Source organism: Xenopus laevis, chromosome 1L, assembly GCF_017654675.1.
Source record: "Xenopus laevis strain J_2021 chromosome 1L, Xenopus_laevis_v10.1, whole genome shotgun sequence".
NCBI classification, from domain to species: Eukaryota; Metazoa; Chordata; class Amphibia; order Anura; family Pipidae; genus Xenopus; species Xenopus laevis.
In genome coordinates this window covers 159,727,737-159,741,015 of record NC_054371.1, presented here as the reverse complement: position 1 = coordinate 159,741,015, position 13,279 = coordinate 159,727,737, and the positions used below count along the sequence as shown (strand labels likewise).

At 35.3% G+C, this 13,279-nt stretch overlaps 1 protein-coding gene across 3 annotated transcripts in view; it reads right to left on the bottom strand.

Moving 5' to 3' along the window:
• The window catches only part of LOC108715673 (small G protein signaling modulator 1), a 74,591-nt gene that overhangs the window by 16,105 nt on the left and 45,207 nt on the right, over positions 1 to 13,279 (bottom strand). The window contains exons 8-15 of one of the 3 annotated variants that reach the window (XM_018261048.2): positions 12,406 to 12,537; positions 10,466 to 10,590; positions 8,844 to 8,911; positions 6,665 to 6,828; positions 5,995 to 6,124; positions 4,734 to 4,872; positions 1,584 to 1,648; positions 655 to 800 (exon numbers count right to left, since the gene is read on the bottom strand). In XM_018261048.2, coding sequence (XP_018116537.1) covers positions 655 to 800; positions 1,584 to 1,648; positions 4,734 to 4,872; positions 5,995 to 6,124; positions 6,665 to 6,828; positions 8,844 to 8,911; positions 10,466 to 10,590; positions 12,406 to 12,537 — 969 coding nt within the window. The remainder of the gene's footprint in view (positions 1 to 654; positions 801 to 1,583; positions 1,649 to 4,733; positions 4,873 to 5,994; positions 6,125 to 6,664; positions 6,829 to 8,843; positions 8,912 to 10,465; positions 10,591 to 12,405; positions 12,538 to 13,279) is intronic. The other 2 variants (XM_018261055.2, XM_018261064.2) reach the window with 2 other exon arrangements.

Genomic DNA, 13,279 nt, shown 5'->3' with positions numbered 1-13,279 from the left:
ACGCAAATTCACTAAAATGCGAAATTGCGCTCAGGGAGGCGAACAGTAGAGAAGTTGCGCTACCGTTACTTCGTCAGGCAAAGCGAAGTTACGCTAGCGTTGCCTAATTTGCATACGGTGCAAAGTTAAAATATAATGGACGTATATGCTGCAGCAACTACATTACAGAAGCCCAGGAATCCTTTAAAAAATAAAATAAAATAAAGGTGTTCTATTGCCCTACACATGTGCCCACTGTATTGTTGAGTTGCCATGTGTTAAGAAATGTAGGGGGGAAGGAGGGTACCCCCAAAATAATTTTCGATCTTTTTCAGCCTATCACCCTTAAAAAATTAAAAGACGCCAGCGTTATGTCAACTTTTTTTGAAGCAAGCCCTATCTACTCTATTGCACTTCGCCTGGTCTGAGGTTGCGAAGGCAAGTCTGGTGCAAGAGGTAACGTTCAGTAAAACGCGCAAGTTAGTGAATTAGCGTAGTTACGTTGCTTCGCCATAGCGCAACTTCGTCTGGCGTAAGGGTGCGAATTAGCGCTAGAGTAGGTCCACTTCGCTAGCGAATTTATGCCAGTACTTATAAAAATGTATAAACCATTTGAGAAATTGAACATATTCAAAGAAACTCATCATAATTACAGTAAAAAACGCTAAATCCTACCTTACTATCTTCTAAATATTTTTGCCAGATTGCCACAGTCAGCCCAAAGTTGGTATCAACAGGTATGTCGGGATACACAATCTTATGATTAACCAGCGCCGATAAGTGTGTTCTCACAGTAGAAAGGTGTCTGCAGTAGGCAAGCCCTGTTGCAGATGAGAATGTTACCACTAATAAATTGTAGATCCTTTTTGACTGAGACATGAATTTACAACAGTATACGGGGGGGGGGGGGCAATTTAAGACTGCAAAGCAATGACGCAGGGTTTTGGGGGCTGTTAGTTGAGGTATTTTTTCCCAAGTGGGCTTTCTTAAATAAGAAATGCTCAGGGACAAATACCTCAAGTAACAAGGTTTTTCCCCCCAAAACCTTGAGTGACTTCCTGATCTAGTGCAGGGTTTCCTTAATCACTGCTTGAGCTGAATGGATTGAGTAGTCTTAAAAACATCCCCTTAATTTCACTGGGGAAAATATTGTGAATTTGAAACCCACCCTCAAAAAAGATTGGCGTAACTGATCAATATTGCTTTTATGAATAGATATTATTTAACTTCTCACACAAAGTCACATGTATAGATAAGGAAGCTTTGTATTAAAGGGGACACATCACCAGAAAAAAATACTCCAAATTCTATATTATCATGTTAATCAAGCAAAGTGAACTTTAATTACACTATAAAAATTATTTCAATCTTGTTTCTTTCAGTCCTATTTTAACTGCAATTACTTTTAAAAATAACTTTAAAACCACTAAAATGATCAATTAATGCATATTAAAATGCTGCATAAAATTATATTTGTTTAACTGTGCAAATGGCATTTTTTGTTAAATAATAATTCAGTTGGTAAAGCAATATTTACAAGAACAAGTTAAAATGTATAAAAATCTATAGCCTGTAGAATATGAAAAAAAAGGATTAAGACTTACATCCATAAAATGCCCGAGAAACAATCTGGTACTTCATATTGTCGCAAAGCATCTTAAGCGGAGTTCTAAAAACAATGAATAAGTTAAGAATAAACAAGTTGCTTTCCTACTGGCACACAACAGAAGGAGTGCCTTTAAACAGTGTCTTGAATTAAAGGGGTTGTTCACCTTAAAATTAACTTTTAGGGGCACATTTACTAAGCTTGAGTGAAGGATTCGAAAGAAAAAAACTTTGAATATCAAAGTATTTTTTTGGGTACTTCGACCATCGAATATGCTACTACGACCTTCAACTACAACTTCGACTCAAAGGATTCGAAGTAAAAATCGTTCGACTATTCGACTATTCGATAGTCGAAGTACTGTCTCTTTAAAAAAAACTTCAACTACATACTTTGGCAGTTTAAACCTACCGAGGTACAATGTTAGCCTATGGGGACCTTCCCCATCACTTTTCTAAGGTTTTTTTGATCGAAGGAAAATCCTTCGATCGATCGATTTAAATCCTTCGAACCGTTCATTTCGAAGGATTTCAACGATTTTTCCTTCGATCGTAGGATTTGCGGTAAATCCTTCGAATTCGATATTCGAATTCGTAGGATTTTACTTCGAGGGTCGAATTTAAAGGTTTATTAACCCTCGATATTCAACCCTTAGTAAATGTGCCCCCAGGTATGTAATATTCTGAGACAACTTGCAATTGGCCTTCACTTTTTTCTGTATTTTTTAATGATTGTTCGGCAGCTCTCCAGTTTGAAATTTCAGCAGGTATCAGGTTTCTAGGGTCCAAATGACCCTAGCAACCAGGCAGTGGTTTGAACAAAAGACTAGAATATGTATAGGAGAAGGTCTGAATAGAAAGATAAGTAGTAAATAGTAGAATAACAAAAAAATTATAGCCTCACAGAGCAACAGGTGTTCGTTGCTGAGATCATTGACCCCATTTTGAAAGCTGGAAAGAGTCAGGAAAAGAAGGCAATTTATTAAAAAAAAAAAAAAACTTTAAGAAATAAAAGACCAAACGGCCATTCTATAACATACTAAAAATGAATATAAAGGTGAATTACCCCTTTAAGTTAAAACAAATCCACTTCCTACTTTACTGCAATATGATAAAGTATGTTAACTAGAACAGTGGAAATAAATACAGCAGCATACATACAATTTAATGTACAATGGCTGTCACCACTGTTATTTAGGCTACAAGTTCTAATGCCAAAATGAATATGAATTTGCCAATTCACTATGCAGGTACATCATTTTGCAAAATACTGATGAAAGATCTTCATGCCCTGAAACAACAATAATAATCCACTTTCATTCATCCAAACTGAGGAAAAAAGTAAATAAAAATTATGTTTTAAACCGAAGGCTCCTGGATATTCAGATGATGTCAGGAAAAGAAGCCGTTATTAACTGCAGATGTTCCATTTATGTACACTGAATAAGATGGCCAGTATTGCATTGAAAGGGCGATCCCAGATAAGGACATATTTTCCTTCAGGTCAACTACAGCAGAAGATAATTAAATTTATACGAGTGGTCTATTTCTTGTTTTGGCTGAAACATCATTTCATACACCTTTTAGTTATAGTTTAACTAAGCAAAAATGATGTTGTTATTGAGATTTTTCACATGGGGGTCTGCTATTTATGGGAACTGCTTTGTTTAAAATGTATTGCATTTCAAACAAAAGTGCCTTATCTGCAGTACAAATAAGCATTTGGAAAATCGTTTGGCTTTTATCTGGTAAAAAAAGTAGTAGTGTTACAAACATTGTTGAATGAATTACTTTAAAGCAAACCAACCCCAAGTTGAAAGAACTCTTGCTGGTAAATAGCACAACGCTTGTTGGCCAACCAAATTACCAATAACTAATATTAACAAACTATTTGCTACAAATAATTACTTACTAATAAACTATGGAGCAAGTGAATGTATATTGCTAGATCTACCTTTTTTGTATCCCATTAGACGCAGACCGTATTATAGTGAAACAGTAATGGGACTAAATTATAGCCCCAGAAAGGACTGTAACTGTACCCAGTAGCATTTAGGTTTGTGTTCCAATGTTACACTAGGCCAATCCATAAAAAACTGCCAAGAACATTAGAAGAATATATTCATGTCTAATTAACTTTCTTTACAAGAACAATGAAGATAGATTCAAGATTCAAAGTTTTATTGTCATATGTACAGAGTACGTAAATGAAATTCTTACTTGAATGTCTTCTTCGCAGACTAGACAATTAACACTCATTGCAACATTACAATATAAGATGAAGCTACAATAAAGTTCCATTACTCCAGCTATATAAAGCAGATTTACAAAAAGTTATACTTTCTTCTAAATCCAGTAACGTAAATCCAGATCTACTCTAGTTAACATGTACTATTATCAATATGACCATAACCATAAAGTGCTAGTGTAAAATGTAGTATACTGTAAAATATATCTTTATAAATGGTGCTTAGTGATGTAATCAGTTGTAAATTATGCTTCGTGATGTATTTTGTGTCACATGACTTAAAGGAACAGTAACACCAAAAAATGAAAGCGTTTTAAAGTAATTAACATATATTGGTAACATGCACTGGTTAAAGTTGTGTGCTTGCTTCAGACTACTATAATTTATATAAATAAGCTGCTGTGTAGCCATGGGGCAGCCATTTAAGATGAAAAAAAGGTTACATAGCACATAACAGAAAAAAAACATCATGTATTGGACAGTGATTATGTGTAGCCTGTGCCTTCTCTCCTTTTTTTCCAGCAGCTTGAATGGCTGCCTCCATGCCCACACAGCAGCTTGTTTATATAACTATAGTAGTCTTTCGGAAGTAAACATGACATATTTACCAGTGCAGAGCAACAGTACGTTATATTTTAATTATTCAGTTTTTGGTATTACTGTTCCTTTAATTTGGATAGTAAAAATACTTTACCCCCCTGTCTTAAAATGGTATATGAGTATATTAAAAATCACCTCAGAGTTCCATGATGTGTATAAAAGCCTTAAATGCTCAAAGGACTCTTGTGTGCTCTTGCACTTCTGCCTGGGGTCTTTGCAATTACCCCTATAGAGCCTGAGTGCCAGGGCTGAGAACTTAATCAGATGTTGTGTATGGATGAACAAAAAATATGTAACCTACCTCTCATGGTTACAGCCATTGGAGGGTCCTCCATCTGATGATCCACTTTGTGAACAGGATGAGCAGGAGGATTTTCGTGTGCTTGGTTGCCACATAGAAGGCAGTCCCTCTCCCTGGGGATCTATAAGTTCCTGAGCTACTGTCGATAGAGAACAATAACACAGTTGTAAATTCTGTCCAGAGCTATCTGTTCATGCCATCATATATTTTTAGTGCAAAAACTTATTTACTAAACCATAACGAAATCAGTAAGATACATTAGGAGGGGTTATTTACTAAACCTCAAATTTATCTGGTCAGGCTTTCAAGGGCAAAACTCAAATTGTTTGTGGAAATTGTTTTTCAAGATTTATTATACCCCAATGCTGCAAAAAGCCAGAATCCAAAAATCCACCATCTCAGACCTGTCAATTTATAGGTCAATGGCAGACGTCCCTACCAGATATCGTGGTCTCCGGTGGGTTTAGCACGATAATCCAATAAATTCAGGGTTTTGGGGAAAAATCCTGAAAATATTGTTTTCTGTTACTGAATTTACTTAATCTTATAGTAGTGGGCAATTTGCTTTGTTGTTTCTCTGTATCTTAGGAAGGTATTATCAGGGGGGTACTTAACATAGAAGGCATGCAATTTTATAATTATGCCTATAATTATAAAAAAAAAAGTAACTCTCGCTAGTTCATTTAGGTAACAATTGGATCATAAGACTTTAACCTTAACATAATTGTGCATATGACACTCAACTGTCATATTTGTGTTTTATAAAAGGAACGACTATATTATGTACTTGTCTTACTTATTTCCCATATTTTAAAACTTGTTATGCTTATTATATCTGTGAAGCAAGAATAAGAATTTAGATCACAAAATGTTGGTGATAGCTTGCTAGTTCAGGAAGGGAACTTTTTGCTTTTTGTAAATCCTATGTAATAAAGGTCAGGCAAACTGAAAAAGTACAGGTGTGGGATCTAACCAGATAACCAGATAAGGAAACTTTCTGTAATTTGGATCACCATACCTTAAGTCTACTATGTATTTAAATATTAAGTAAACCCAAAAGGATTGTTTTGCCACCAATATAGATTCATACAGCTTAGTCACCATTACATACAAGGTACTGTTTTGTTATTTCTTAGATTATTACCATTACAGATTAATTATTCACATAATTTGAAGCTTTCTGGTTATTGGATTTCCAGATAAGGGATCCCAAACCTGTACCATATATTTGCGCAGCGAGGGACTGCCAAGTTTTACTTACCAAACTCACACTGACTCCCTGGATAAATAATTCTGAAAACATAATCTGTAGCTTCATCTTCTTCTTTGTCTGATGCAGATTCTGAGGAACCCTGAGGACTTCTCTTTCTCAGTTTGGGAAAGACCTTTCCCTAAAAATCACAAACAAGCACTAAGGAAATGATTTTCACTTTTGCAGCTTTGGAGCAATATAGAAATGCCTCATGATCTGGAGAAAGATTAGTAGGACAGGGTGTGGAATATATCCCAAATACAGAATTAGGTAAAATTATGTATTTTTATTTATATAGCACTGTACAGCAGAACAACAAATAAATAGAACAATCAGGGGCCAATACCATAATACATACAAATAAATAGAAAGTCCTGTTAAGATTAAGTGCTATATGAGACAAAAGGAAGGATGTCCCTGTTTCATAAAGCTTACAATTTGACACAAAAAGGGAGCATATTAAGTGCTACAGGTTACAGTGGTTGTCACTTCACTTTGGAATGACATTCCAAATGCAAATATTGAAGGTCATATGTTCACTTAAGTAAAAAAATATTTAAAAAAAACAAGTGCTCTTGTACTTCCAGTGCAAATGACCCCAAAACAGTATTCATTCACATGGCAGGCTCTCTCCATCTGAGGTTAGCATACTAAAGACAGTTGCACTAGCAGATCTTACCTTCCCTCTTTGAGACCATAGAGGAGGATCCAGCTGTCCATGTGGAAGAAGGCCATTCTCCAAACATGAAAGAAACTGCAGCAGGTGTCCACCCCGTGGAAACCTAAGTGGTGGCCTCTGTATACCATCCTGACTCACAAGGACCACTGTTCCTCCACTATCTACTATTGAAGATTGTTACAGATTAGTGAATAGAGCATAGATAAATAAAACATGAAATAACGAATACTGGTATAAAAGTTTAAGTATTTTTGTTTTGCTATAAATGTATGACACAAAACAGAATATGTAAATACATAACAACTGGAATTTTCATATGTAAAAAAGCATAGTCAAAATAAATGACCAGACACATATTCTCACAACCTACTGAACCAAAATATAAATAGGCTAGTGACACATCTTTAAGGCAGGGCCACAATACTTAAGCAAATGTGGGCATATTTGAGATAGAAAGCTGAACATAACTGGGATTATCCAATTTATATGATGGTTTTATTGCATAATATATATAGAAAGTATTCTCATTAATGCTATAGACTTGTAAAGTTTGGGCTTAAATATTCATAAAGAACTGTATTTAACAAACATTTGTTCATTATTTTGAACAATTTGTTCCATTTGTTGACTTTATTAAATATGCCATTTCAGTGAATAGTTTATATATTTGAAGCATTTTTTTACTAGGTGCACTTATAAATAGTCCAACTTGAATATTAGGCATATTAACAATGTACAGATGCAAATACACACCTTTTTTGGACATGGACAAATGTAGCAAAACATAAGTCAGTGGTCCCCCACTTTTTTTTAACCGTGAGCCACAATCAATTGCAAAAAGAGTTGGGGAGCAACACCAGCATTAAATAAGCTTCTGGGTGCGACATAAGGGCCATGATTGCCTATTGGATAGCCCCTATTTGGACTGGCAACCTACAGTAGGCTCTGTTTGGCAGTGCAACTGGTTTTTATGGAACCAAAACTTGCCTCCAAACCAGGAATTGAAAAATAAGCACCTTTGAGGCCACTGGGAGCAACATCCAAGGGGTTGGTGAGCAACATGTTGCTCAAGAGCCACTGGTTGGGGATCACTGACATAAGTATTTCAATGTTTTGAAATTACCTCAAGGCAGCATTTCTGCTGACCTCAAACCTCGCCCTAAAACCATGTACCTAAAAAGCTGTAATTAATTTAAAAAGCAATCATTTGATACTGGCAAACCTGTTCTAAAAATAATTTTCTGAGATGCTGTACTGATGAAGGCCCATGAAGAAAATCTGTCATATAGCTAGTGTATATCCTCACATCCACCTTGTTTCAGCAATAAATGAAAAGATTATGTAAGCATTACAAGAAATACAGACACTTGTGCCAATTTGAGTTCATTCACAAATACTTTATTATAGCTTCCTGAAACTGGTGTGTATTCTGTCTGTAAGGGCAAGCATAAAGGGATCCTCTCATGTTAGGTGTATAATGACATCTACTAAATTTGTTCTATTAGATGTGTTACTCTATGCAGAATAATGGTAGTTCCACACTGAAATTGGGTACTATAGACTAGTAAAAGTCAATGCCGAGCAGCCACTACCACTCAGCAGAAGCATCTTCTGTACATTTCTCTAAATATTACCCATACACACAGTATTCCAATAGCTCTGCTGTGTGGCAAGAGACACACTGGTGGATAAAGCTGGCCACAGACGCAAAGATCTGATCATACGAAGAAACGTACGATCGGACTTCCCCATCTCCCGACCTGCCCCTAACCATTCCGATCAAGTACAAAAAAACAGATCAGCCGATGTTCTGCCCCTGACAGTAATCGTACGAAAGTTATGTCCGACAGTCTCCCTCTGAAAATCGTACGATCGGCAATACATGCAGAGATATGACCCGTAGCCGACAGAAATCTGTCTGATTGACCAAGCGACCTATCTCCGCTGGATGAAAAATGTCGGGACTCTCCACACACGGTCCGAAAATCGTACAAATCCTAGATTCGTACGATCAGATCTTTGCGTCTATGGCAAGCTTAAGACAAGCAATGGGATATAAATTGAATAAATATTGGTGGTTTAGAAAACTGACTGAATGATAAGAAACCTGTCTATGTGAAGACACTGGTAATTACACACAATGCTTTTTATCTGCTGAATGTATTACATTATCTTTTACCTTGTTGGTGACAGTGCAAATACACAATTTCCTCCAGACGTATTGTCATTGCGTAGTCCCAGTAGACACTTAAAAAATGCAGATTATAAAGAAAACATATTTCAGTCATTTAATGTAGACTTTAATCACACCATGAATATTGCTTTTTATCTGTTTCTTACACCCATAAATAAACATGTATCTGCTGACAAACCACCACAAGAAGCTGGTTGTAAAAAGAAAACAGTGTGAATCATGAGAAATGAAGGAAACTGTAAAAACATTATATTTTAAATTATATGTTGATGGTTTTTCGCTACTGTGTTCTACTATCCACACACTGCAGTAATTAGGGAGAAATTCATGGGCAGACACATTTATTCTTACAAAGGCAACTAAAAAAGGGACTATGTTTGACCATATGCAGTAACCCACAGCAACCAATACAATGTTTGCTTTTACACAGGTAAGCAGAAAATGCTACCTGCTGATTGGTTTCTATGGGTTACTGCACCTCGGCAAATTTAATGTGCTTTATTACATAACTCCATTAAGGTGTACACATTTGTAAAACTGCAATAACAATTAAATATATTCTGGAGGTCTAGCATAACTGCTAAGCTTAATAAATATTTTTCAGGTATATGCCTAAAATGTACTTTAAAAAGGGCCATTCATATCATACATGGCCACATTACTGTGCTTAAAGTACAAACATTTAAATAACAGGAGAAGACACTGTAAATAACTTTCAGGTCATAGGAAAACTGAGGACACTTTAATGGTCCAAGACCCAACATGGACCCAACATGGTCAAACAAATAGGTATGTTAGTTGGTTGGGTGGTGAGGTTCATGAATGGTGCAATATTTGTTTTGAAATGAAAGGCCAGCAATGCTTCATAGGAAAAAATCTGAAAAATCAGTAGATTAATAGAATATAATTTGTGGCCATATTTAAACCATTCCCTTTGTATACAAATAATTTGCACACAAAGCTCAACATATAATGGGTATTGGTTTTATACTGGAATGTTGGAATGCTTACTAAATCCCTTTTGTACCTTAATGTTTTAGTAATGCTTTTAAATAGCGTTTACAGGGTGGAGCTAAAGCATTTCTTCTAATGTCCATTACTTTTGGCATACTTCTAGTTTTAATTTTATCTTCTTGTAAACTTGCAAATTTCTACTGTCTTTCAAAGAGTAACTAAGCAAGCAGACAATTTGTTGACTGTAGTGATGTGCGGGTTGAGAAAACTCGACCCAAATCTACCACAACCCGTTAGCACCCACCTCCTCCCCTCTATATATATAGACCCGCGCCGACTGCTGATGATGTCACAAATGGGGCAGGGCGAGCGCAAGAGTATAAAGGATGATGGAAGCAGGCAGCCAGTAGTGTAAGGTCATGGGTGGGGAGAGCAGGAAGTAGAGCTCAATCTGAACCCGCCCATGACTAGCAAAGGGTGTGCTGAGGTCAGCCCAAACCCGCTCAACCCGTGGGAATCGGGCCGGCCTGCACATCACTACTGAACAGTGCATTTCAATTTATATCTATTGTGTAAATTATGTAAATAATTCGTCTTTGGAAATATATGCTATGATCCATAAAATGCAACTACTTAATTTATGAAAAAGTTACCTTTTTTCATAATCTAAATCTCCAACTGATCCGTTCATGAGTTGATTTGGTGTCCATTTCAAAGTCATTGTATCTGCGGAATGGTGAAGGGATAAATATCCTGGAATTGCTTCCATGTCATCTCTCTGAACATAAAAATAACAGTATAATTATTATAAACAGTGATAATATTAAACATATCATTTGTTGTATAGTACATAAGCATCTGCTAACCTATTGAAAAGTAAATTCTCCTTGCGTGAAGCAAATATTTGAATTTCTGTCAACCAAAACATCATGCTCAGCTTGTTGCTAATCCATTTTGCAGTGAGTTATTTCCTAATCGGTCAGAAGTTACAACGAACATATTAAACTATTAGACATGGGAAAGTATTCTTTAGATTAGCCAAAGTCACCGTGGAAAAAATGAAGTATATGATTTGTAAGATAAGAATCCTCTGAGTTGGCAAGGGCATTAGTTCCAACCTCAGATAAAACAAACAGATATATATATATATACATATAAACATGGCAGTCACCACGGATTACAACATGATAGTGTGCTAGCCTTACTCAAAATAAACTACAGGAATGGAATGGTTTCTTCAGAGATTGGATTCCAATCAGCTGGCAATAAGGGGTTGGATAAGTTTCATTCTTGCCATACTTTGATACAATGTCTCCACTTTACTTCCAGTTGGAAGGATGACTGCTAGAAGTAGCAATAATAGAAATTGGCAATCTGAATAATTAAACAGCAGCAGAAGGAAAGAATAAACGGAGTCAGCGTTTCCTCAGTGTTTTCTTTTTAACAGAAACATATGGATAATTTATGAATTCATTTGGGACATTAACAAACTAATCAATTAAGGAATCAATATATCCATAACAACTGGTCCATAATCATCAAATCAAATATGAAATAATCATGAACTTTAGCAATACTGATCAACAGCTTCCAGTAATCAAATCTAATATGAACTAATGCACTTTACTAATACTGATTAATTGTGATATTATTTTAAGCTTTAAATTTATGCACTTTCCAAATCTATTAATATTTGTGTTTTTTTGCATATGTGTAAATTAAAGGTAATTAATTTGTATTCATATATGTGTTACTAATTAAATGAATCAGGTGGCTGTGAGAATAATTGAAATGTAATATAATAAATTGTAGACTAAATACTGAGTGCAGATCTCGAGATACTTTACAATACCATTGAATTCCAAATTTTCTTATCTCCTGCACCACCCAAATAATAGGGTTGAGTAAGTCCGGCTAATATATTAGAGAGTGCTGTACCAACTATTATATTTCTAATGTAACAAATATTAGCCTGTTCTAATCCTGATAGATCTGGAAATACAGTTCAATTTTCAAATATGTCCCATCCATCCTAAATAGTGCCCTAGTAAACCTCTCTAAAACCCTTGCATCTTTTTGAAATGGTCTCAAAACACTGGAGATCTAAATAATATGCATCACTTTTAAGCTGTTTTTCTCAGAATACAGTATATTTTCTTGAGGTTTAACAAAATACATTATATATATGAAGCGTTTGAAAACCTCAAACTTAAAGATCTGATTTTCCTCAGAAGGACAATCATCTCCTCAAGCAAGAGTCACTTTTTTGAATCTCATTCATTTTAAAAGCAAAATATGAAGTATTTTCTTTGATGTCATTTAACATTTGTTTTACCATGATACATTTTCTACCATTTTCCACAGCACCATGTAAAAAAAAAAGCTGTGGTCATCTTTACAGTCTACCTGTTGGGTTAGGTTCGGATGTTTAAAAAATTATCAGCATTTTCTTGGTTGATGCTCTAAAACTTAGAGTTTCAAATATTTCTTACATATCTTGGCTCTATTTATATTATTTTCATCCAATATGGGATTTCTCAAAGTAAACTTTATATTAAAACATTCTTTTAAAAAACAACATAATAAAACTTACCGGCTGAACCATGACATTGTTCTTTCCATAAAGCAGAGTAGCTCTGGAATTTTGGTGTAATGACTCAACATAATCACGTGCTGACATTGATGGTCTGTCATCCATACTTCCACTGGAGTGCCGCTTTTGAATCTAGAGGTGAATATAATACAATTTTGCTAAATTAAAGAACCAGATCCACACAGTAAATTAGCAACTAACGTTTTGTTGTTAAAGACACAAGTTCTGATTTGTGCAAAATTACTAACATATCTAAAACTGGGAACTACACAGAGACTTCATTATTTAATTTAAAGTTCATTTCATGCTTCCGTTTTGTCCAATGTCCAGTTTTTTGATGAATGCAGTTGATCATGAAAACACTTACCCTACACAAGTACAGAATTGTAGGACCCCTGGAATGGCCTAATATGACCCTTCAGAGATGTCTCACCCACTGGAAAATTGTATCCATTAATATACACATGGCAAGACAATACAAATTATAAATTTAGGTAGAAGTACAACGTAAAAATCAATAAAGATTAATGTACCTATAATGTCCTTATATAAAAATATAAGGATATTAGAGGAGTTCCACTGCAAAATGAAGGCATGGACCAGAGGCAAAATGCTTGTATTTATATAACTGACCACTATGTGTAGTTCTAATATGTTTATATTTTAAAGGAACAGTAACATCAAAAAATTAAATTGTTTTAAAGTAATAAAAATATAATGCAGTGTTGCCCTGTACTGGTAAAACTGATGTGTTTGCTAGAGGTTTATATAAATAAGTTGCTGTATAGCAATGGGGGCAGCCATTCAAAGGAGAAAAGGCTCAGGTTACACAGCAGATAGCAGATAAGCTCTGTAGAACATAATGGTGTTATCT